The 25599-nt window shown below is 41.7% G+C and overlaps 2 protein-coding genes across 4 annotated transcripts in view; one reads left to right on the top strand and one right to left on the bottom strand.

Moving 5' to 3' along the window:
* Window positions 1-5963, top strand: part of taf13 (TATA-box binding protein associated factor 13) — a 13894-nt gene extending 7931 nt beyond the window's left edge. Inside the window, exons 4-5 of one of the 2 annotated variants that reach the window (XM_072260299.1) lie at window positions 1631-1832; window positions 5693-5963. In XM_072260299.1, coding sequence (XP_072116400.1) covers window positions 1631-1801 — 171 coding nt within the window. In that variant the 3' untranslated portion in view covers window positions 1802-1832; window positions 5693-5963. Of the gene's footprint in view, window positions 1-1630; window positions 2664-5692 lie in introns of those variants that run through there. The other variant, XM_072260297.1, reaches the window with a different exon arrangement.
* popdc2 (popeye domain cAMP effector 2) lies at window positions 2648-25599 on the bottom strand. 2 transcript variants are annotated; one of them, XM_072260296.1, is made up of 4 exons: window positions 24982-25599; window positions 14297-14405; window positions 13081-13417; window positions 2648-3293 (listed from the first exon to the last, which is right to left on the bottom strand). In XM_072260296.1, exons 1-4 carry the CDS (start codon window positions 25473-25475, stop codon window positions 3220-3222), a joined length of 1014 nt encoding a protein of 337 aa, XP_072116397.1. In that variant the 5' UTR covers window positions 25476-25599; the 3' UTR covers window positions 2648-3219. The 2 variants fall into 2 exon arrangements, with proteins under 2 accessions (XP_072116397.1, XP_072116396.1); XM_072260295.1 differs by having other exon boundaries at window positions 3206-3293; window positions 12945-13417.

Here is a 25599-nt window from a genome sequence, read left to right as displayed (position 1 = left end):
GCTGCTGAAAACAGACTTATTCAATTCAAATAAAGTTGTGAAAATTCTTCACTCAATAGTGAATCAAAATTTGCCTATGGAATTCAAAGACACCCAAAAATAAAATTTTAACAGATCAGCCTTGATTGATTTGCAACTTTGTGGGAACACTATCTGATGAGTCTCAAGGCTAACTCCCTATTTAAAATTAGTACTTGTATTGTCTTCTACATCCTTTCATGCAATGCATGATGCCAGATCATGATAATTTTACTTGCTTTATAGTTCTTTTGACAATTATTTTAAATCTGGCTGTCGAGCATGAATTTCTATATTTATTCTATTTCATTTGCTTTCTCAATGTCCAAACTAGATTATGCTTTCATCACTTGTCTCATTTGCAAGGATGGTTTTCATAGTGAGTTGCATTGGTTACGTTTTTCCTCTCTCAGTTTCTTGATATTTGCTTCCTGTCAAGTGAAGCCTCCAAGCCGCGTTAGAAGGTTGTATATTGACTAATGACTTTTTTTTAGAGAAGGATCACCAAGGTCTGTTAGGTGTTAAGGTAATTCCTGACTAACATTATTAATGTTGAAATAAAGGTTGCTTGGGAAACTTGGAACATACCTAATTTGTTTGCTAAATGGGCGGGGGTGGGGGGTAGATTTGCAGCATGCAAGAGCTCTGTTGCTTGACAATCTGTTTGGGTCATTTACTGCATTCGGTGCTCCCGGTATGGCCTCCTGTATGTCAGAGAGACCCGACATAGATTGGGAGACTGCTTCGCCGAGCATCTATGCTCCGTCCGCCAAAATAAGTGGTATCTCCCAGTGGCCACTCATTTTAATTCCACATCCCATTCCAATATGTCCATCCATGGCCTCCTCCACTGTCATGATGAGGCCACACTTAGGTTGGAGGAACAACACCTTATATTCTGTTTGGGTAGCCTCCAACCTGATGGCATGAACATCGATCTCTCAAACTTCCGGTAATGGCACCCACCCCCACCTCCATTTCCCATCATCTCATCTCACCAATCAAGTTCCCAGCTGTTTCCTCATCCTTCCCCCTCCAGGTTTCACCTTTCGCCTGGTGGTTCTCCCTCCCCTCCCCCCACCTTTTAAAACTACTCCTCAGCTTTTTTTCTCCAGCCCTGCTGATGGGTTTCGGCCCAAAATATAGACTGTACTTTTTTCCATCGATGCTGCCTGGCCTCCTGAGTTCCTCCAGCATTTTGTGTGTGTTGATTGACAATCAGCCTGATTTGCTTGCCTCTCCTGAAGGAGTGGGATTGACATTGGGTTCTGCAACTCAATTAGTCAGATGTAACTCAGCGAGCATCCAAGCTCCATGTTGATGAACAAAAGCTCCAACAATAGAGAATAGTATTAAACTCTGAGGGAATAGAATTTTTTTTTCAACATTTCTGGATATGCTGTGCCAATTTGTTCAAAACAATTTGTACAGTTTATTTATGACAAACTTCATTTTAAGTATATCAGATTTCTATTATTGCCTTCATGAATCTTGGGTTATTTCAAGTCTTAGGGCTATATCATCATCTGTTGCAAATATCTTTCTAAATAATTGGTTCAAATTCTTGATTTTTAACATGAAATTGATATTGTAATTTTTTTTTACTGCTTAGACACACAAGGCCATGTCAATAGGACGTCAGGGGCGAGTTCAAGTAGAAGATATTGTATTTCTCATTCGTAAAGATCCCAGGAAGTTTGCAAGAGTGAAAGACTTGCTGACAATGAATGAAGAATTGAAACGTGCTCGGAAAGCTTTTGATGAAGCTAATTATGGCTCTTAGTTTCAGAAGGTTACATGTCACGGAGTAAATGGTAACTTAGAAATACTTGCCTTTAAAACATTTACTTAAAGCACAAAGTTCCACTCTGGGTCCCGTTGCAAGTAGTCTATGGTAGGATAAGATGTAATGATAATTTGTTCAGATGGAGCAGTAAAATTTGGCTGTGTCCAGCAGAGAGAGATGCAGATTTCTTTCCTTTTGTCATCACAATGTAAACATTGTTATTGGCTGAGGAACTGAATGGAGCAATTCTTGTAGGCTGTCTTTAAAAGATTTATGTATATATCAGGAAAAATATATAGCACAGTAACTGTAAATTGTCCTGTTTGCTGTAGTAACTGTTACTGAAATTTGATGCTAATGAAAAACAGATAGTGAAGTGGAATTGGAGGGCAAGAAGTAATTGAACCAGTAATATACTCTACCCATTTTAAAGTGATAAATAATGTCCATAGTAACTTATAATAGGAAAATATTATGTATGTATTTTGCAACAGAAGGTGACAACAATACTTATCTTGCAGTCATTACGCCTTCCTGCAACTGATTTCAGGGGTAAGGTGCAAAGATAGTTTATTTTATGTATAATATTTCCATTATGTTGATATTTCAATGCATAATGTTGACAGAAAGTATGCATTAGCAGTATTTGTATAAAGGCATAAATTAAAATATTGCAAGGCACTCTCTTGGAGCATTACATCAAATTATGAGTGCCTTGATTATATTTTAGCGGCTACATACTTAATTTGGCTCTAGGTATTGGAATGAAAATATTTTATTCAAATTTGGGAGCATCTCTAAGTCACATATAGTTATTATTATTTCCATGAATAATATTGAAATAAAAACATACAAAATACTGTGCATATTATAGTTTATTACAATTGTGTGACCTGTAATTTTTCACTAACCATAAAATGTACAATGTCATTTAGAATTTTACATTTGATAAAGTCTCATTTCAATACTTGAGTATCTTCATTTTGGCACCATCATAATCGAGGCAGATTGTGCAAGAGGTTTCCATTTGGTTTGATGGCAAAATTAATATTGCCTAAGACTCCTACCCAGTATTTCAATGGAATATATGAAAATGTGCCTTTTTAAAGTACCCTGCTATTTTCCTCATAGCAGACTTTTAATTAACTTGGATACAATAAAACTTAATTCAGTTTTATCATCATTATTCCATTAATCCTCGAGAACAGAATTTCACTGAACTGCTGCAGATGATGAATTAGATGCAAGTTGCTGATAGTACTATCTGATTGCTTATTTAGAATATCAGTGAAGCCATATTAAAATAAACATGGAGCTGCATGACTATAAATTACATTTTTTAGTCTTTTTGATGTTCATCGAGTAATAATTTTTTAATGATTCCCATGCCATGTTCATTATCTTATCGGTGGTGTTCAGAGCTCTGGGGTCTGAGTAGGAGCCAGTGGAGCATATTTCTTATGAATACTACTCCCAGAATTGTTCGTACCTGCAGGGAAAAACACAGTAAATATAAGATGAGGATAAGATGTTTTCCTAACAAAAATAAGTACATTTTCATAGTCTTTGCATTCAATGTAATTTAACATTGAATATTTTTCTTGAAGTTGCCTTTGAAATAGTTTATGGGAATTTGTAATCATATGACCATTAGCAAGTCCATTATACACCTCCAGATTAATACTTATGTAAGTGTTCAATTGGATTGAGTTTATACAGCAATGATAGTACTTTCCACAGATTATCATTGATACTAAGTGCTTGTTACAGTTTATTATTAATGTTAGAAATGATGCTATCCTTTTACAGATATTTCTAGTTCTTATATTAGGTAACTCCCATCTCTATGTGGAAGCAGCTGCTGTTCCTGTAGCATTATTGACATTCCAGTTATGATATACATGAAGCATATCAAAGCCAACAGGCACATAGGACAAAAAGTAATCATAAAGGTATTAGAACACTTCCTATCAAAAATATAGTTGCATTTAGCTCAAGAATATTAAACTAATCTTAGATTAGTTAGTGCTTCCAAAATATGATTTGACTGCTACTTTTATTTCACAGTGGGAGATCATATTAAAGTTTACTCAATGCAGTAATTGTGAGAAAATGCTCATTCATCCAGGTTTTTATACAACATTGTCCATTACATGATGTTGTTCTCAATATAAAATAGTTAAGATTGGAAAACTTTGTTTTATGGCATGAAAACAGCTACATTAAACCCACTATCATCTTCCCCCACCTTTTCAGCCTACATCTTCCTCTCCACTACTTCCCCCAACTCCAAGATTTAATACAAACTTAATCAGGCTAATTTCTATCTTTAGTGTTGCATCAGTTTGCTACATTTTAGAAACGTCTAAAAACAGATGTCACGCATGGAAAGCAAACACAAGTTAACTGAAACTTTTAGGATACTTACTTCCTGGTTTACATATCAGTTCACAACATCACCACATCCCTTTCATTTTGATGGATTGATAACATTTAGGCCAATAGGTGCATAATAGAAAAACTGGGCCAGAAATCTAAATAAAAATTTGATACTTTAATGTGATATCAGGAAAGAGCTTTGTTATCCATGAACACCTGAGGGAAAATATACAGTATTGCATTAGATTAACCATGTAGACCTTGCTATGAACGTTAATAGAATTGGGCAATCAGATAAATAGAATTTACATATCCAATTTCTGGATTACTTAACTACAAATTATGAATTACTTATCGTGTAATTGATGGTTTGCCACCGAAGAACTATGTAGACTCCACTAAGAATGTTAACAATCCAGAAATATTTGACTGCCTGATTAGTATCCTTGAAATAGAAGTTATCTGACCAATTTCTGGATCATGTAAAAGAAAATCTGGAATTCCTACATTATGAAAGACTGAAAATAGGGTCATTTATCGAAGAAACAAAGTTGAATCACTCTTTATTGTTAATGTGATATCACTATATATAGATAAAAGTTATTGAAATGACTATCCATTAACAAATATGGTAAAATGACAAATAAAAAAATTAAGGAGCCAGGGGTTAGCCATGTTCTCCTTTGAGTCTGCTCATCCATTTTGTCAGGTCATGGGTCAACCTTTGCCTCAGTACCACTTTTTTGTACTTAGTATCCATTGATTACTTTAATATCTTAAAAAAAAATTGGTAACTATGTCTTCACAAGCCTTCTGGTTAGGCCATTATATTATCTTCTTGATTAAGAAATTTCCTCTGACCTATCCAAAATGGCTGAATCCTTATTTTAATTCTATGTCTCTTGGCTACTGACATCCTAGCCAAGTAAAATTGCAAAGCTGCACCTACCCTGTCAAGTTCCTCACCTATTTTGTATGTATCAATGAGATCACCTCTCATCCTTTTAAATTCAAAAGGGTAAAGGCTTAATGCCATATCACAAACCCACCAACCCAGGATGTAAGTATCCATCTAAGAGTTCAAACACGACAAAGTAGGGAGTGACTCAATTCTACCATAGAAATAAATTAACACCAAGAGGCTGTCATTAAATTCACACTCGTTCAGCATTCATGTGCCAGTCACATTTGGATAATTTCAGATTGTTATGTAAATGAAATGGAAAAGTCACCTTGTGCAGTATGGGGTGTTTACCTGCATTTGTCTTGCGTCAAAATATATCAGAATATGTAATTTACATTGCATTGGTCTATAATGGTGTACATTAATGAAATTTAGTTTCCCACAAAGAAGAACTGCAATTCCACATTATCACGTCTTCAAACATCTATAAAGACCTTCACATAAAAATATTGTCCAATTACAGCTAAATGCAGTATGTTATAACTATTTATACTCTTAAGATATGTCTAGAAAATGTAATATCAATAAGTGTTTCCTTTCTATAGGAAGTTTACATTCAGATGAAACTGAGAAGTATCTACAGGCAATGACGACACACAAAGGTTAGGATGTTTGATCCATTGTTTAATTACTTTCAATATTGGGCAGTTTGTGTGTTTTAGTGTCTTTTCAGTCACCTTTCTTGACAAATCAAAAATGCAGATAAAATTCTAATAAAGGTGAAATAATTTGTATTTACATTCTGTTATCTTAAAACCATTTTGTAACTGAATACTTCGAGTATCATCATTGCCTCGAAGGCAAAATTATGAATTTCCTTATAATACGGCTAAACATTAATAATATAAAATTGATTGAAAGCAACTCAAAGATGCAAAGTTGTGGTTTAATGTTGTGGGTGCTGTTTGTAAGCCTTCCCACTAATCTCAATCCCTGCCTCTCAAGAAAGATGTGGTGGGGAAGAGACATAATTTTTCTGTTCATTCAGACTTCAGCGCACTATCATATATGTCAAAACATTTTCCTGAAACCTGACTACATCAAACAAACATTCCATGTAAGCAGAGCATGTCACAAATCAAACCACAAAAAAAAATCACTTTTCTAAACTTGGCATTTTGTCTGTTGTACCTTTGCCAACAGATTTGAAATCTAGTCTTCATTCCAATGTGCAATGTGCCACTCTAATCACCCATAAAACACAACTCCACAATATTGTCATATTGTTTTATACTTTGCTGCAAAATTTCTTCAGTTTACATAAGAAACAATATGATTTGGGGCATATTGATTTATTTATTTATCGAGATACGGCACTGTGTAAGCCCTTTGAGCCATACCGCCCAACTATCCCCCAATTTAACCTGAGCCTAATCACAGGACAATTTACAACGACCAATTAACCTACCAACCGGTAAGTCTTTGGACCGTGGGAGGAAACTACAGTACCCAGAGGAAACCCACACAGTCACTGGAAAATGTACAACTCATTACAGGCAGCGGGAATTGAACCATGGTCACTAGCACTGTAAAGCATTGTGCTAACAACTATGCTACTGTGCAGCTCCATTTTCCATCAGAATGATTACAGGAGAATTCTGGACACAATTATTGTGCATCAGAAATGAAGGAACTTGAAAATCTATGGCAATGTTGATTCCTTGAAAGAAATTTTCAAAACTACAGTTTTTTTGGCAATACATAACAATTTAAGGTATCATTGAAGAACTAGCTGAATCAAGGGGGTATAATTTTAAGGTGCTGAGTAGTGGAAGTGGCAGATACATTAAAGAAACACATATTAAATGCTGGAGGAACTCTGCAAGTCAGGTAGCATCTATGGAAATAAATAAACAGTTGACATTTCAGGCCAAAAGCCTTGGTCAGGACTGAAAAGGAAGGGGGGAGACTCCAGAATAAAAAGGCCGGGGGAGGGAAAGGAGGCTAGGTAGAAGGTGATAGGTGAAGACAGGTGGGTGGGAAAGATAAAGAGCTAGAGAAGAAGGAATCTGATAGGAGTGGAGAGTGGACCATAGGAGAAAGCGGTCCTGGGGGAAGTGGTAGGCGGGTGAGAAAAGGTAAAAGGCCAGAGTGGGGAATAGAAGATGACGGAGGGGGAGAGAATTTTTTTTTAAGCGGAAGGAGAGACATTAAAGACACTTAAGAGACTCTTAGAGAGGCTCATGGATGAAAGTACTGTAAAGTGGAGGGCTATGTGAGAGGGAAAGGTTTGATTGATCTTGGAAAACCATAGACTGAGTCAGTGGTGGAGGCAGATACACTAGTGAAGTTTAAGAGACTACTGACAGGTATACGGAGGAATTCACGGTGGGGGGTTATATGGGAGGCAGGGTTTGAGGGTCGGCACAACATTGTGGGCCGAAGGGCCTGTAATGTGCTGTACTATTCTATGTTCTATGAAACACTACCCTTTTCAACATTACTGCCATCTTTTAATTTACTGTTGAGATGACAGCATTTGTTATGAAGATGCATACATGGTCAATTCTTAAATAACAGGGCATTGTGGTACTGTTGTCCTTTGATGGTGGTGCTTGCATGAACATGTTCGAGTAAGGATCATGAAATTCCTACATGATGAAAGAACAATGATAACTGATTGTTTTTTCCCCACTTTTAGTAACATAGAAAACCTACAGCACAATACAGGCCCTTTGAACCACAATGCTGTACCGAACATGTACTTACTTAGAAATTACCCATAGCCTCCACCACCATCGCCGGCAGCCCATTCCATGCAGTCACCACTCTCCGCGTAAAAAAACTTACCCCGATATCTCCACTGTACCTACTTCCAAGCAGCTGAAAACTGCCCTCTTGTGTTAACCATTTTCCAACTTGATAGAGGTTGTAGGAATATACTCTATGTGCTGAAAATGGACATAAGTCTACACTAGGTCTCCTAGAAGTTTTCTTCTGGTGAAATTTTCAGGGAATAAATAGCAGCTTTTAAATCACATACAATACTGTGCAAAAGTCTAAGGCACATATATATAGCAAAGGTGCCTAAGACTTTCACACAGTACTGTATTTGTCAACATGGAGTGGAGAGCGAGTTTGTAAATCTGATGAGAGCAAAGGATGTTGGAATGGTGAGGGTGGAGCACTGCGGGAGGGGTATCAGACAGGTGGCAGAGAAAGAGCCGGGGGTTGTGGGTGGAGTGGGTGCAGACACACCCAGCCCTGAAACACCGGTCAAGATCATTTCATTCCAAACAATTGATTTATTGATTATTACAGAATGTCTCTGTGGTGCTTCCTGCTTCCTCCCCTCTTCCTTCTCCTTTTCCCAACCATGATCCCCCTCTACCTGCCCCCTTCCCAATCTCAGTCCACGATAGAGACCCATTTCAGAATCAGGTTTATCATCACTCACAAATGTCATGAAACATGTGTTTTTGTTGCAGCAGTACAGTGCAATACATAAAATTACTACAATACTATGCAAAGGTCTCAGTCAGGCTAACTTTATATATGTGTACCTAAGACTTTTGCACAGTACTGTAATAGTTGAAGGAGTAAGCTTTTCCTTGCAAGATTTCTTGACAATGCTCATAGTCTACTTGAATGTTGGATATAAATCTTTCTAATTGATGAATGCCCCACTGCAGAGTACCACAGGTGCATATTTTCAAAATAAGGCATCCTGGATTTTGCATAAAATGTGCTGAAGTTATTTCATTGACAAGCAGCTCGGCAGTCAGTCACTGATCCTTGTGTTCTGTGAACTGATGCAGACTGGATTTTGTTCTAGATATTTCAAAGTGATAATGCTGCTAGAATACACAAAATAAAGAGAAGCGTAACCTTGATAATAGCAAATGCACTCTGCTGAAGAGAAATACAAACATCAATGTATGCTTGTATGGCCTGTTTTAACATTTCTTTAATAATGGAAAAGATCTTACGTTGCCCCAGAATCTATCGGCCCAGGTCTCTCTGCAACTTTGATTCTTTCAACATGACTACACCTGTGGCTGTGAAGCTTATCTCAGTATACTTTGGCTTAGGGGCTGTCTTTGCTCAGGCAGCTATTTGAACTCGCTGACTGCTGGTCAGTCACTCCGACGCCAACATAGTTATGAGTGTGATTGGGGCCATTTCTTCTTTGGGGCATATTAAAAATAAGTTGCATTTAAAAATCTAAAAAAGTACCCACATGCTATCAATTTAGATAATCAAAATTAACAAATAATAGTATTATAAATACTTATTTTCCTTCCAGAGCCAATATCTTCCATTGATTTGAATGGGGGCTGGCATTCTAGTGCCAAGATTTAAATTGGCTTGTGTTCACCAGGTAGATTTTTCCAGCTATCAAGCTGGGAGGAATGCAGAAGATTGAGATGGGCCTGGCCTATTGGACTTTATGGAAAGTCCAGTGAATCAGAATGGGGCAGCCAAAGGCAACAAGAGCAGGACAGAAGATCGTCTCCATCAATTTAGACTAATATCAATTTTGAAAAACTAGGATTCCTGGAAGTCCCAGCATTAGTTCTGACATTAAAGCAAAAGATAGCCCCAAATTTTCTCCAAGTACTGCAACAGGATTGGAAGCCCGTACCTTGTTAAATATATACACTGGATTCCAGTTAATTGGGACACATCAGGACCGGTACATTTTGGCCCAATTAAGCAGCTGCCCCAGTGAGTTGAAGTTTCATGGAAGTAGTTAAAAAGCTATAAAAAAGACTACCTACCATTTAACTGAGTAACAAATTATATAAATGAAATACAAAACAAATTAGAACACTACCAATGAACTCTATGTGTGTGTGTGTGTGTGTGTGCCCTTAATTTCTGATGGAGTCGTCGGGGCGCCATCATGACAAGCTTTTTGCACCCATCTTTTTGATATGCTCATTGTATGGCATGTCTTGGGCATCTGAAACCTGGCTGAGCCCATCCCTCTCCAGGTTTTTTTTAACGAGGTCGCGTTTTTAGCTCAACACTCAACTCAGGCACGGATGGAGAGCATGCAAGGGAGCCGGCCGGGTTCAAACTCGGGTCCTCTCACCCCGAAGTCCAGCACTAATGCCACTACACCACCAGCCAGCAATGAACTACAGTACTATAAAACTGTGTATTAGTTCCCAATAGTTATTGTCGGAGTAATTCATCCAATGGTCACTGTTGTGTATAGGGTGTCTAGGGAGGGGTAGTACCTCTGGTGAAGGGGCTTCTCATGTCCATCCTGGGGCAGCTCTATCACCTTTGGTCACCTCAACTCTCACTTATTGCTGCAAGTAACATTTTGCATGTGATAGTGGTCACACCCCAGTTTACCGCTTCGACAGGTGAGCTTAGCTGGTGGACCTCATGCCTTGGTGAATTTGCAGCATGAAGTCAGCTCTGGTGGACTGGGCTGATGAGATCAACAGTAATGTCCAATGGCCAAGAAGGCAGTTCCACAAAACTTTCTGGAGAGCAAAGGGCATGGTAAGGCACAGAAGAAGTTATAGTTATCCACTGTAACTAAGAAGACACCAGTTTGTGACGACTACTTCTACCACTGGACACGGACTTCTGAGGTCGAGATAGTGAAACTGTCCCAATGTAACGGCTTTTCCACTTTAAAATTCTTCCGTACGGGTTTCACTGTCATCATCTGATATGATGAATAACCAACTCTCTGCCGTGTTCTTTTGATTGACTGTAAATTAACAATATTAGTGTAGACACCTAATACAAGTGATGAATTGCATTCATAAATTGCTTTCGACGACTGCATCTTCCAAATCTCCATTTTCATCTGTAAAATTCAAGATGATTGTTAATACCTTCAATGTCTCCATAGTTCCTAACTTGTTGAAGTAGTGAAATCGTTTTCTTTTCACTCCCAGCCATTTCTGGTATCTCTAAGCCTGAATGCTTGAAATTGCAGTGAACTAAACACTTCTAAATTGTCTTACTGCTTATTTCTCACCAACTATCCTGACAAAAATCACTGCTTTCTGACCAGAATCACATGCAGCTGATGTTATTTAAAAACTATTTGCTCTAAGCATGATGAGGTACTTAATGGCCACACAAGTACACGTGACTGACCATCTCCTGTTCCAACTAAACAGCACAGTATCCCAAATAAACAAAGGGAATCCCATCTATTTTTTCAATTGGTATTTGTTCTTTAAGAGTTGTCCCAAATAAGCAGCTGCCCTGCCTTAACCAATGCCCCAATTAACTGACATCCACTGTATTTATAGAACATGTAGAATAGTACTGCACAGTACAGGCCCTTCGGCCCACAATGTTGTGCCAACCCTCAAACCCTGCCTCCCATATAAGCCCCCACCTTAAATACCTCCATATACCTGTCTAGTAGTCTCTTAAATTTCACTAGTGTATCTGCCTCCACCACTGACTCAGGCAGTGCGTTCCATGCATCAAACACTCTCTGAGTAAAAAACCTTCCTCTGATATCCCCCTTGAACTTCCCACCCCTTACCTTAAAGCCATGTCCTCTTTTATTGAGCAGTGGTGCCCTGGGGAAGAGGCGCTGGCTATCCACTCTATCTATTCCTCGTATTATCTTGTACACCTCTATCATGTCTCCTCTCATCCTCCTTCTCTCCAAAGAGTAAAGCCCTAGCTCTCTTAATCCCTGATCATAATGCATACTCTCTAAACCAGGCAGCATCCTGGTAAATCTCCTCTGTACCCTTTCCAATGCTTCCACATCCTTCCTATAGTGAGGTGACCAGAACTGGACACAGTACTCCAAGTGTGGCCTAACCAGAGTTTTATAGAGCTGCATTATTACATCGCGACTCTTAAACTCTATCCCTTGACTTATGAAAGCTAACACCCCATAAGCTTTCTTAACTACTTTATCCACCTGTGAGGCAACTTTCAGGGATCTGTGGACGTGTACCCCCAGATCCCTCTACTCCTCTGCACTACCAAGTATCCTGCCATTTACTTTGCACTCTGCCTTGGAGTTTGTCCTTCCAAAGTGTACCACCTCACACTTCTCCGGGTTGAACTCCATCTGCCGCTTCTCAGCCCACTTCTGCATCCTATCAATGTCTCTCTGCAATCTTTGACAATCCTCTACACTATCTACAACACCACCAACCTTTGTGTTGTCTGCAAACTTGCCAACCCCCACATCCAGGTCATTAATAAAAATCACAAAAAGTAGAGGTCCCAGAACAGATCATTGTGGGACACCACTAGTCACAATCCTTCAATCTGAATGTACTTCCTCCACCACGACCCTCTGCCTTCTGCAGGCAAGCCAAAAATAGATAATGAGTAGGCTGTAGAACCAAACTTGTCTTCCTAAAATGGGAAAAGAACTTTCTAATAAATTGAAAATTAAAACATTGCAGATGCTGAAAGCTTGAAACAAAAACTGAAAACACTGCAAATGTTCTGCAGGACTAGTAGCATCTGTGAAGAGAGAAACAATTCCAGGTTGCCAACCCTTCATCAGACTTTCTTTACAAGTAGAACTTCCAATAAGTTATTGTGAGCATGAAAATGATGCATGTTTTAAGTCTTAATCCTTTGGATGACATCATTTCCTAATTATCCCAAACATCACCTGTTTGGTAAGATAAATAAAACAATAAAAGATTAAGTTTCATGCAGAGTATTAAAAGGAAACTATTTTAGTCCAAATTAATACTGTATGTCAACCACAGCAGGACACCCCAACTGATCAAGGATAGTTTTTTCCACTTACCACATATATAGTGGTCCAGAGAACCAGAGAGCCAAGTTAGTTTTTTTTAGATGTAGTGGTAAACTCTGAAGCAGCAATGTACTTACACATGAATGGACAGACACAAGGTTTTATCACATTTACTGGATCATTATTTCATGTACTCTTTTTCACTGGTATATTCCATAAATGATCCAGTCATATCTGCAAAGTCTTCCAGAACTAGGCTGGTTGAATCCTCACCCAAAAGGTCGCTGTGATCTCCACTTGATTTTTTACAGGGAGATTCTTGAGGATTAAATGACCTCTGAGAAACATGATGGGGACTTTCTGCGATCTTCTCTTTCTCTGATTCAACAGAAGGTGCCAATACATGATAAAGACTTGGTAGACGGATATCGTAACGGACCCCGCCCCTACAGTAGAGCTTGTCAATAAGTGAGTAAAGTTTGTCTGCAATGTCATTTCCTAGCAGAACAGTGAATAGGCGTGCAATATAGTGGTGTTTAGCCAAGAGCAGATACAACTTCCTTCTCTTCCATGTCACATAGCAACAGTCTGTTTCTGCTGTCAGTGTCACCTGAAAAACAGATACATTGGTACATGACGGAGTTATATCAGAAGAATTTAATTCCAAGTACCACCAAGTAATGATCTGCATGCATGCAGTCTGTAGACAAATTGTGTACTTCTAAGTTTCTTTTCCATGATACTATTTTCACAAAGTCATGACTCAAAGAAGCTATTCCAAATGATGTCAAGAAAATCAGGAGAAATACACCCAAAATTTACCACTATACAATTCCAGCAGTCAAAGAAAAAAACATCCTGCTGAGAATGTTATTTATAACATTATCTCTTATAAGTACAGATGGGGCTAAGAGTTTGGGCCACAAACAAACCTTAAGGAGATTAAATCCATTTTTAAAGCTTTATTTGGTAATTTTACATTGCATGTGCTTTAATAATGAGTATTTAAAATGTAACTTTGTGATTTCCTGTTTTCTGCCTCCTCGATCTAGAGAACAAACAAGGCCACAAAGTTCATCAAAGAATTGATCATAATTTTAATTTAATTTTAAATTAATTATCTGTTCCTGCCAAGTTCTGTATTAACACTTTTAAACCAGATTAAAGAGATTTCTGGGCATCCCATGACAATGCTAATTTGATAGTAATAACAATGCACTATTCCACTTGCAAGATAAATAAGGGTGATCCTAAGCAAATACTTTTTTTCTTGTTGGAAGAGTCAAGTTTGGCTCTTGGTTTATCTTTTCATAAAATATTCCCACACCATATTGAAGACTGCCAATATAAAGTTCTCCAGCCTGCCCATAGATGACCATTAAAATATATAACTACAAGATAGCTATCATTTGTCCAAAACTTAAATTATTAACTTGGTGATTCACCTTAAGCACATAAAGTAAAAAGAAGAAGAAGAAAGTTGTATTACTTGAAAACTGCCCTCTTCACTTGGTCGCAGAGATTCCCATTCTGGAGAGTCAAGGAACTGATAGGGAAAGATATAGTGCAGAAACTGCTGATCATGAGAAACACGAATCCTATAAAACACAAGATATTTTTGTTGCCATTACCAAATCTGTACTTTTTATATATTTTTTTAAGTAGTAGCATATTTGGAAGTTGTTTCCTTTCCATGCCATACAGTACAGGGGTATATACAGGCATGGTATTCTCTTAGCTCTACTAAATTCAATCTATAGTCAGGAAACAGGACTTTCAACATTGCTAGTTCAGCTCAGTTTAACTGCTGTACAAAACCACAACTTTAAATTGTGAGCATTGTTTGTCTTCACTATTTTATAATATGATTCATGGTTCATTAGTTACACTAGGGACACTAGAATACTACAGCACAGTACTGGCCCTTCAGCCCTCGTTGTGCTGACCCATATATTCCTTAAAGAAAAAGTACTAAACCCACACTACTCCGTAACCCTCTATTTTTCTTTCATCCATGTGCCTGTCCAAGAGGCTCTTAAATACCCCTAATGTTGAGAATTGTTGCAAGGTTGGCTTGCAAGATATGGTGCATCTATGCCGGAAACATCGACTGTCCATGATGCTGTCTGACCCACTGAGTTCCTCCAGCTCCTTTGTGCCTTGCTCCATTTTCCAACATCCGAAGTCTCTTGTGTCTCCTGTCTGTACATATTTGAAACTGCTCGAAATTACACTTTCCATGGTCAAAGACTACCAGCATAATTAAATGGATTATTCTGGAGTAATTTGGGTGTGCAGAAAAAGGGCAAACTGTAGTATATTTCTCTCAGACACTCCTCCTATAATCATCTTTCAAAAAATGAGCTAGAAATTGTGTAGTACTAAAAAAGGCACTTTACAGAAATTTTGTACAGCGGTTTTCTGCAAGACCATTTGCCAACAGTGTACGTCGTATTACAGTCTACATATTATAGGCAGAAATGTCTTTCGCCTGGTAGGTAAGTGAAGCTATGGATCACAATCAGGGAGGTGGATATGGAGGATAGTAGTAAAGATGATGCAAAATCAGAGTTTAGAAATGATTGGATGTTGGAAGGGATGATAGTCGACAGGTGTTTGCCTTCCAAGCTAATGAACTGAACACATATGGGTGGCAATGATGCAGCAACACACACGAAATGCTGGAGAAACTCAGCAGGCCAGAAAGCATCTACGGAAAAGAGTCAACAGTTGATGTTTCAGGCCAAGACCCTTCATCCCTTCATCAGGACTGACTCATTTGTGGACAAGCATTGGGTTCAGAGGTTCAAAGACTCATTTATTATCCAAGCACGTATCCATATACAACTCTGAAGTTAATCTTCTCTAGATAGCCACGAAATAAAGAAAGAACATGAAAGTCTTTCAGAGAGAAACATCAAACCTACCCCACCCAGACACACACAAAAAACAGCATCTCAATCATCAACCCCCAATACCCCTCCATTTGCACAAAATAGAATAAGAACTTTGACCTCCCCCCACTGACCACTCCCTCACACAAAAAACTAACAGAACACCAACCCCACCAAAACCACTCCCCTCACACAACAAAAGAGGTAAGGAACGGGTGCTAAGAAACACAGAATGTAAAAACCATGAGTCTGAAAAAGTCCACAGTCCATAAACACAATAGTCCAATCTATAACCTCAGAACCATGATACCATCCTCCTATATCACAGATATTCGTCGAAATACGAGGGACACCACACAAGCGCAGAGGCCTACTCACCTATCACAGCGAGCCACTCAGCGATAGGCCATTCACAGATTCCTTCTCCAAGAAAAACTGTTAACCACATTACTACATGGAAGACTGGCTCTGGCAAGAAAGGGGGTTATTGTGGGACATCTAACTACTGCAGCATTGTGCTGATACTGGAAACCTGAAATAAAGACTGGATTTGGTGAAAATACTCATCCAATCAAACAGCATCGATGAAAAGAGTTAAAATAATTGAGCCCCTTTGTCAGGACTAGGCAGAGAGTGGAAAAAGTGATGGTTTTAAATTGCAGGGAAGGAGATATGAGAAATGGATGGAGGGGATATCTGTAATAGAAATAGACAGGGAGATATCTGTAATAGAGATAGACAGGGGGAATATCTGTAAGGGACAGGCAGAGAGAATATCTGTAATAGAGTGAGGTCAGTTCAGATAGTTTGCTGAGGGCAATTCAAGGTTAATTACAGTTCTTTATCTGTGTTATTTGCTGCTTATGATATGATTGTTAGACATGCCCACCATTTCAGACCATACTAATGGTGAGAGAATAACTCAGCCAACATCACATGTAGATGATTTACAGCCTGTTGTGATACCGAGAGAAAAATTTGGAAAACCTGATACTGAGTCCAGAAGGTACAACACGCCCAAATGCTTCAGTTCTACTCAGTACCCTTTCTGTTTATCTGGTTCATTGACAACTGCATTGGATTGGTGCTCCTTCCTGAAATGTTATTAGTTTTTCCGCTAATTTCCACCCTACTCTCATGTTTACGTGGTTCTTCTTTGACTTTTACTTTCCCCTTCTAGATCTCTTTATTTCCACCTTAGGAGATAGATTGTAAATCTACAGATTCCCATAGCTATCTTGAATATACTTCATCTCATCCTTCCTGTCACCTCATTCTCCCTGTTCCTCCATCCTTATCACATTTGCTCTAAAGATAGACTTTTCACAAAGGTATATCTGAAATGTCTTCCTTCTTCCAACTAAACTGTGCTTTCCCCCACCAGAGTGGACAGGGCCAATGACGTCAAGCATATTCAAACATCTCTGTTGTCATGCCTCTCCCACAGAAAGAAAGGACCGAGTTCTCTGATGCTCACCATCCACCACATTCAATGGATTATCCTTCACAAGTAGAATCATTCAGAGAGTCGTAGAACACTCCAGCATAGAAGCAAGCTGCAGTGAAGTAGTGGAGGTATAATTTGTCCGTCTCTGCTGATCACCCCATCCTTGACTAAGCTGTTCCACCATGAACACGATCTGTTATGAGTCAACATGATGCTTTCAGATCAGGTCATGCACAGCACATACCTCCGCCATACCGCTCAGGTGTGTTTCTGAGGTACAGGGGCTAGCGACCCTTGTGCCTGTTTTGTGTTCTATCGCTGAGCAGCAGGGAACCATCTGATTGGCCTGTCAGAGTTCTCTTTGGGAACTAGTTGACTTGATCAGTATTTCTGATCTGGCTATTGTTCACGATTGCACTTAATAAAAAAAAGGCCTTTTGGCTCAGCTAGTCCATGTCGAGCTGTTATTCTGCCTAGTCCCATTGAACTGCATCCAGATCATAGCCCTCCATAACTCTCCCATCTACATGCCTAACTAAACTCCTCTTAAATGTTGCAATTGATCTGCTTCTGCTACTTAAACTGGCAGCTCATTCCACACTCACACTACCCTCTGGGTGAAGTTCGACATAAATATTTCACCTTTCACTCTTAACCTACGACCTCTGGTTCCAGTCTCACAAAACCTCAGTGGAAATTGCCTGTTTACATTAACGCTACCTATACCCTTGCCCAGGCCTTATAGACCTTGCCCAGGCCTGCGCCCTGGAGAAGACACTCCAGCATCACCTCACCGCGATGGCACAACATGGAAAGCAGCAGTCTGTCGTTTATAAGCCCGCGCTCCACTGGCATAGAGCAAGGCACCAGGGGTTGCTTTTGACAGAGGGAGAGACCATCATGTCTCACCGGACAGCTATCGCCTGCCTCAAACTGGGCAGCCCCCAGTCAATTAGGTGCTGTCCCGCCACAGTCCGCCCACTCCACTGGGTGCATGGGACTTAGGGATACAAGTAGCCTGAACTGTGGATTGTAAACGCTGCACCAAGCACAACCAGAAGACAAAGAAAGAAGCCAGCACTCAGACCAGGATGCTGGAATATACGGACCATGACAACTGGTATATCAGATGACCTTCGGGAGATCAGCGACACACGCAAGACAGCAGTGATTAACAATGAACTGTCGAGACTCCAAGTGGACATCGCAATGCTCCAAGAGACACGTCTCGGAGAATCGGGAACCCTACGTGAAAGAGACTATACCTTCTTCTGGCAGGGGAAGGACTCAGACGAGACCAGAGAGCATGGTGTCGGCTTTGCCATGAAGATCTTGCTGCTGAAGATAGTAGAGCCTAGCGAGAAAGGGACAGAGCGGATTTTCTCACTTCGACTCCACACATCCGACGGGCCTGTCAACCTTGTCAGCGTCTATGCCCCAACCCAACTCTACACAAGACACAAAGGACAAGTTCTACGACCAGCTCTCAATGATGATACAGGAGATCCCAAGTCAGGAACAGTTGCTGCGACTTGGTGACTTCAACGCCAGAGTGGGCACCCACCACGACTCCTGGCCAAGCTGCCTGGGGCAGTATGGGATTGGCAGCATGAATGACAACAGGCAACGACTGTTCCAGCTTTGCATGCTCCACGAATTGTGTGTCACCAACACCTACTTCCAGACCAAAGCCCAGCACGAAGTGTCTTGGCGGCATCCCTGCTCCAAACACTGGCACCAGCTAGACCTGATAATCACAAGACGCCATCACCTGAGAAACGTGCTCATGACTCGCTCCTTTCAGAGTGCCCATTGCGACACGGATCACTCTCTGGTTTGCTGCAAGATCAGACTTCGGCCAAAGAAGATGCACTACGCCAAGCCTCCAGGCAACCAGCACATCGATGCCAGTAAGACACAACAGCCAGACAAAGCTGCAGAGTTCATCAAGTCACTGGAGGATGCTCTCCTTGCAGACCCACCAGAAGGAGATGCTCAGCAGAGATGGAACTCTCTCAGGGACGCTATCCACAGCACTGCACTCAAGGCCTTCGAGAAGAACGGGGCAAGAGACAGGACTGGTTTGAAGCAAGCTCAAGTAAGCTCACCGCTGTCATCGAGGTGAGTGTTTTGCACTACTAGAGCACAAACGCCACCCCACCCAGGCAACACTGCAAGCGCTAAGGACAGCAAGAAGCAAGGCCCAGGAAACGGCCAGATACTGTGCAAATGACTTCTGGCTACAATTATGCGAACGCATTCAGTCATCATTTGACACAGGCAACATCTGTGGAGTGTACGAGGGGATCAAGAGAGCCATCAGGCCAACCCAGAGCAAGACAGCACCATTGAAAACCATAACAGGCGAGACCATCAATGACAAAGGCAAGCAGATGGAGAGATGGGTGGAGCATTACTCTGAACTCTTCTCCAGAGAAAACAGCATCTCAGACAGTGCACTAGATGCCGTGGAACGCCTGCCTGTCATGGAGGAACTTGATGCATTGCCGACTGCCGAAGAGCTGAGTAAAGCCATCGACAGCCTGCCCACTGGGAAGGCACCAGGATTGGATGGCATTCCACCAGAGGCCATCAAATGCCCAAAGGGTGTCCTGCTAAACCACCTGCATGAACTACCGTGCCAGTGCTGGATAGAGGGAGCAGTGCCGCAAGACATGAGAGACTGCAACATTGTCAGCATATACAAGAACAAAGAGGACAGGAGCGACTGTAACAGCTACAGGGGAATCTCCTTGCTGAGCATCGTTGGGAAGGTCTTCGCCCACGTGGTCCTGAACAGACTGCAGAACATAGCCGAAAGGGTATATCCCGAGTCTCAGTGCGGTTTCAGGTCAGAACGCTCCACAATCGACATGATCTTCTCCCTTTGACAGCTACAAGAGAAATGCAGAGAGCAAAGACAACCACTCTACGTCGCTTTCATTGACCTCATGAAGGGCTTTGACCTTGTGAGCAGAGACGGCCTGTTCAAAATCCTCGCCAGGATTGGTTGTCCCCCGAGGCTCCTCAGAGTAGTTCAGTCATTCCACACAGACATGAAGGGTGTCGTTCAGTTCGACGGCTCTTCTTCGGAGGCCTTCAACATCCGCAGCGGTGTTTAGCAGGGCTGTGTGCTTGCCCCACCCTGTTTGGCATTTTCTTCGCAGTCATGCTGAAGCACGCTTTTGGAACATCAACTGATGGTGTCTACCTCCACACCAGATCGGACAGGAGGCTGTTCAGTCTGTCCCGGCTGATGGGAAAAAACCAAGGTTCGTGAAGTACTCATCAGGGACATGTTGTTTGCAGACGATGTGGCACTGGCAACACACTCTGAAGAGCAACTGCAACGCCTCATGGACAGCTTCTCAAGAGCCTGCCAGGACTTCAGCTTGACCATCAGCCTGAAGAAAACCAACGTGTTGGACCAAGGCGTTGAGCACCCCCCTGCCATTACCATCAACAACTACGAGCTGGAGATAGTTCACAAATTTACATACCTTGGCTCCACCATCACGAACAGCCTCTCCCTAGACCCCGAGATCAATAGGCGGATCGGACGAGCAGCCTCAACATTCGCCAGGCTGACAAAGAGAGTCCGGGAGAACAGAAAGCTGACGACGCACACCAAAGTTGCAGTCTACAGGGCCTGCGTCCTCAGCACACTGCTTTACGGCAGCAAGACCTGGAGCCTCTACTACAGACAAGAGCGGCGTCTCAATGCCTTCCACCTTCGCAGCCTGAGACGCATCCTGGACATCATGTGGGTTGACCGAGTCACCAACAATGAGGTCCCGGCCCGCACCCAGATACCCAGCCTCTTCACCCTGCTCCAACAATGCCGTCTCCGCTGGCTGGGCCACATACACTGCATGTCCGACGGGAGGATCCCGAAAGACCTGCTGAACAGGGAACTGGCCTCCGGCAAGAGAGCACCAGGGCGGCCCCATCTTCGTTTCAAAGATGTTTGCAAGAGATTGATGAAGTCACTGAAAATGTACATCGAGAGGTGGGAGGACATTGCAAGCGATCACTCTCACTGGAGGCTGGAACTTTGCAGAGGTCTAAAAAGAGGAGAAGAGAAGCTGAGGCTTGCTGCTGAAGAAAAGCGCACTCGTCAGAAAAACAGCACCAAGATAAGACTGGAGGACAGTGGCTTTAAGTGCAGTCGCTGCAGCCGAGACTGTCACTCCCGTGTGGGACTCTACAGCCACAAAAGACACTGCTCCAACACAGACTGAAGCAAGACCTTCCAGGCGCAGATCCATGGTCTCGCGAGACTAACGGATGCCACCACCAACCTATACCCCTCATTATTTTTTATACCTCTACAACATCTCCCCTCATTCACCTACACTCCAGGGAATGAAGTCCAAACCTGTTCAACCCCTCAGGTACCTCAGGTCCTCAAGTCCTGGCAACATCCTTGTAAATTTTCTCTGAACTTTTACAATCTTATTGATATCTTTCCTGTAGGTAGGTAACCAGAAGTGCACACAATACTCAAAATTTGGCCTTACCAATGTCTCATATAATTTCAACATAACATCCCAACTCCTGTACTCAGTGCCTTGAAGGCCAATGTTCCAAAAGCTCTCTTTATGACCCTATCTACCTGTGATGCAACTTTCATGGAATAATGGATCTATATTTCCAGATTGCTCTGTTTTACCACACTCCTTAGCATCCTACCACTCACGATGTGAATCCTACTCTGCCTTGTCCTCCTGAAGTGCAACACCTCACACTTGTCTACATTAAGTTCCACGTGCCGTTTTTCAGCCCATTTTTCCAGCGGTCCAGATCCTGCTTCAAGCTTTGATAGCCTTCTTCACTGTCCACTAGGTCCCCAATCTTGCCATCATCCACTAATTTGCTGATCCAGTTTACCACACTATCATCCAGGTCGTTCATTATGGATAGCAAACAACAAAGGAACCAGCTCTGATTCCTGCTGCACATCACTAGTCACAGGCCCCCATTTAGAAAGGTAAGCATCCACTACCTCTCATCTGGATTCTCCTGTGAGGCCAATGTTGAATCCAAATTATTACCTCATCTTGAATGCAAAGAGACTGAACTCTCTTGACCAATGCCCATGCAGGACTTTGTTAAAAGCCTTGTTAAAGTCCATATATTCAACATCCACTACCCTTCCTTTCACCTTCAATAGGATTCCTCCAGCAGAAAAATACCCTCCCCCCATCCCCCACTAATTCTAGATTTTGAAAGGACTGTTCCCTTCACAACTCCCTGGTCTGCTTTACCATCACCAACAATCCTTACTGCTCAATGGTTCTTCCTGTTGCAGCTAATGTCCTTTCACCTCTTCCCTTCCAACCATCCAGCCACCCAAATGGTCTTTATAATTGAGGCAGCAATTCAAATACACTTCTTCCAATCAATATACTGCAATCAGTATTCGTAATGTGGTGTCCTCCACACTGGAGAAACAGAATGTGGAATACGTTCTGTGGAGCACCTGCAATATTTGCAGGAGTGATCCTGAAGGACCTGTTACCTGTTTCTTTAATCATTCAGCTGCCCCTAATCTGCTCTTTTAATAGGTAGGTAGGTACATTTAATGTCAGAGAAATGTATACAATATACATCCTGAAATTCTTTTTCTTCACAGACATCCACGGAAACAGAGAAATGCCCCAAAGAATGAATGACAGTCAAAACATTAGAACCCCAAAGCCCCCCAGCTCCCCCTCCAACGCACAAGCAGCAAGGCAATGACCCCAACCTCACCCCCACCAGCAAAAAAACATCAGCACCCTGCACCGGGCACTCAAATGTGCAGCAAAGCGTCAATAATCTCCTGCAATATTACAATAAGCCTTGTGGAACAACAACTCATACCCCATCTGAACACACTGGAGCCATCTGGATTTAATATTAAACTTTCCAACATCAAGTAACTGCTTTCTCTTTCTGTATGAGAATAGACCGTTTCTGTTGTAAGTCATCCTTCTGGGAGACTGGTTTAATTATTCTTTCTGCTTTAGTACAGCTTGATCTGCTGAGTATGTTTCACAGCCTTGCTAGCAGCAAAACATAATCGAGACACCAAACGATCATCATGCACAACACGCTGGAGGAACTCAGCAGGTGGGGCAGCATCCATGGAAACGAACAGTTAACATTTCGGGCCAAGACCCTTCATCAGGACTGAAGAGGGAGGGGGCAGGGGAAGGTCGGGGGAGGGTGGGAAGGAGAAGGCTGGTAGGTGCCAGGTGAAAAACCAGTAAGGGGAAAGATCAAGGGGTGGGGGAGGGGAAGCAGGGAGGGGATAGGAAGTAGGAAAGGTGAAGAAGGAATAGGAGAAAGCACAATGGGTAGTAGAAGGAGGCAGAACCATGAGGGAGGTGATAATCACCCTCTAACTGCCTCCTTTCATCCATCTGAACTGGTTCCACTCTATCATAGATATTTTCTCTGTACTGTCCAACCATTCCACCGTCTCTCTTTAAACATCAACTCTCTTTCCCATTTCTTTCAAAGGTTTTCTTACTTAACTCTGTTTCATTTTCCACAGATGCTGCCTAACCTGCTGAGTGTTTCCAGCACTATCTTGGTTGCAACTGGTGGTTTAGTTTCTTGCGTTCTCTGCCTTTTCCTTCTGCTCCACATCGGAGACTTCGATAGAGATATGAACTTGCACTCAATCAATCTGAACCATTGTATTAATACACCAGAACTCTACTCGATGTACCAAGATTCATTAATTTAATTGCCTTTATTTACTCTAAGGAGTAGCCACATATTAACAAAATCGTAGGTAATAGTTAACAAAATTTTGAAATATTTTATTATGCTTTACACAACATGAACACAAAAACATGCATAAACATGAGAAATTCAGCGGATGCTGGAATTGCAAAGTAACACACAAAATACTGGAAGAACTAAACAGGCCAGGCAGCCTCTATGGAAATGTATAAACAGTTGGCGTTTCAGACAAAAACCCTTCTTCAGGACCTGCAGGATCTTGACCGGAAACATCAACTGTTTATTCTTTTCCATAGAAGCTGCCTGACCTGCTGAGTTCCTCCAGCATTTTGAGTGTACTACAAAAACACACAATTCACTTCAGTGTTTGCGAACATCACACCCACGTTCTCCAATATGTGAACTCAACACAGACTCACATTAACTATGACAACTGAGTCAAAATTGGGAATGCTCATGTTAAACATTTTACCTTCTATCATTTTGGTACTCAGCTACATACTTTCTACCTTTTACACAATACAGAGAAGGTTGGACGATCATAAAAAAATAATTCAATTACTAACAAAAGAAAATCTGCAGATGCTGGAAATCCAAGCAACACACACAAAATGCTGGAGGAACTCAGCAGGCCAGGCAGCATCTATGGAAAAGAGTACAGTCGGCGTTTCGGGTCCAGACTCTGCTTCAGGACCTAAAGGGTCTTGGCCGGAAACAGCAGCACTTTACTCTTTTCCATAGAAGCTACCTGACCCGCAGAGTTCCTCCAGCATTTTGTGACTGCTGATAAAAAAAATAATTTGTCCTTTTTGTCAAAAAAACTGTATTTATCCCCCTCATTAAAAAATCGGAATTCCGTGTGTTTATCTGTTTGCACAGCTGTGGAAAAAAAATACATCGAGCAGAGGCATCTAGCAAAGATTTAGCAAGTATTTCAGAATATGACCGTCCGCTTCAACCTTAGAAAAACTGAGATTTCTCAAAACCTATGAAATTTAAATTTTGCGTGACTCTACAAAGTAAGTGAAAACACTCTACGTAAAATGTGCTTCTGTGGGAGGAACACATGGGTAAAGGGGCGCCCGCGCTCCCACCTACCTGCCCGAGAGCAGCAGCGACAGGCGATCGATCGCCGTTTTCCCCTCCACGGCGTAGTTCTGATCGCGACCGAGGCTCATCACTTCGGCATCGCAGCATCTCACGATCTCCTTGTAGACGTTAAGGGGCACCTCCAGAGGCCGAAACATAGCTTTATAAAGGTTAATGAAGTCCTCATCGAAAGTTACCTTCCGGAGCCGGTAGCCAATGTGGGCGAGTTGGACCAAGCACAGCGCAAAGAGTAGCAGGCTCCAAATAAAGATATCCACCCCGCAGGCATTGACCCAGCCCCAGAGAGACTGGATGAAGAACCCAATGCCAATAAGGCTGAAAATATAGACTAGTCCGAAAAAGCCGCTCCCGCTCATGTAGCCCAGCGTGAACATGACATTAGCTAAGTGGAAGATGGCTCCCTCACTCCCATACTTCAGAACCTTGCAGTCAGCGCCGTCGTACAAAATAGTTTCGAGGAAACTCGAGTTTTCCCTCAACATTTTTCCGCTTGAAACTTGGGAGATTTAAGTTCCTGAACTAACCGAGCGGTAGCTCAGCCTAGCGAAGAAAAAGCAGCGAGTTTGCGTGTACGCTAAGGAGAGGGCGACGAGCGAGAGGGGGAAT

Source organism: Mobula birostris, chromosome 6, assembly GCF_030028105.1.
Source record: "Mobula birostris isolate sMobBir1 chromosome 6, sMobBir1.hap1, whole genome shotgun sequence".
In the NCBI taxonomy this organism is placed as follows: domain Eukaryota; kingdom Metazoa; phylum Chordata; class Chondrichthyes; order Myliobatiformes; family Myliobatidae; genus Mobula; species Mobula birostris.
The sequence above is the reverse complement of the archived record's forward strand: the minus strand, read 5'-3'. Positions and strand labels throughout refer to the sequence as shown.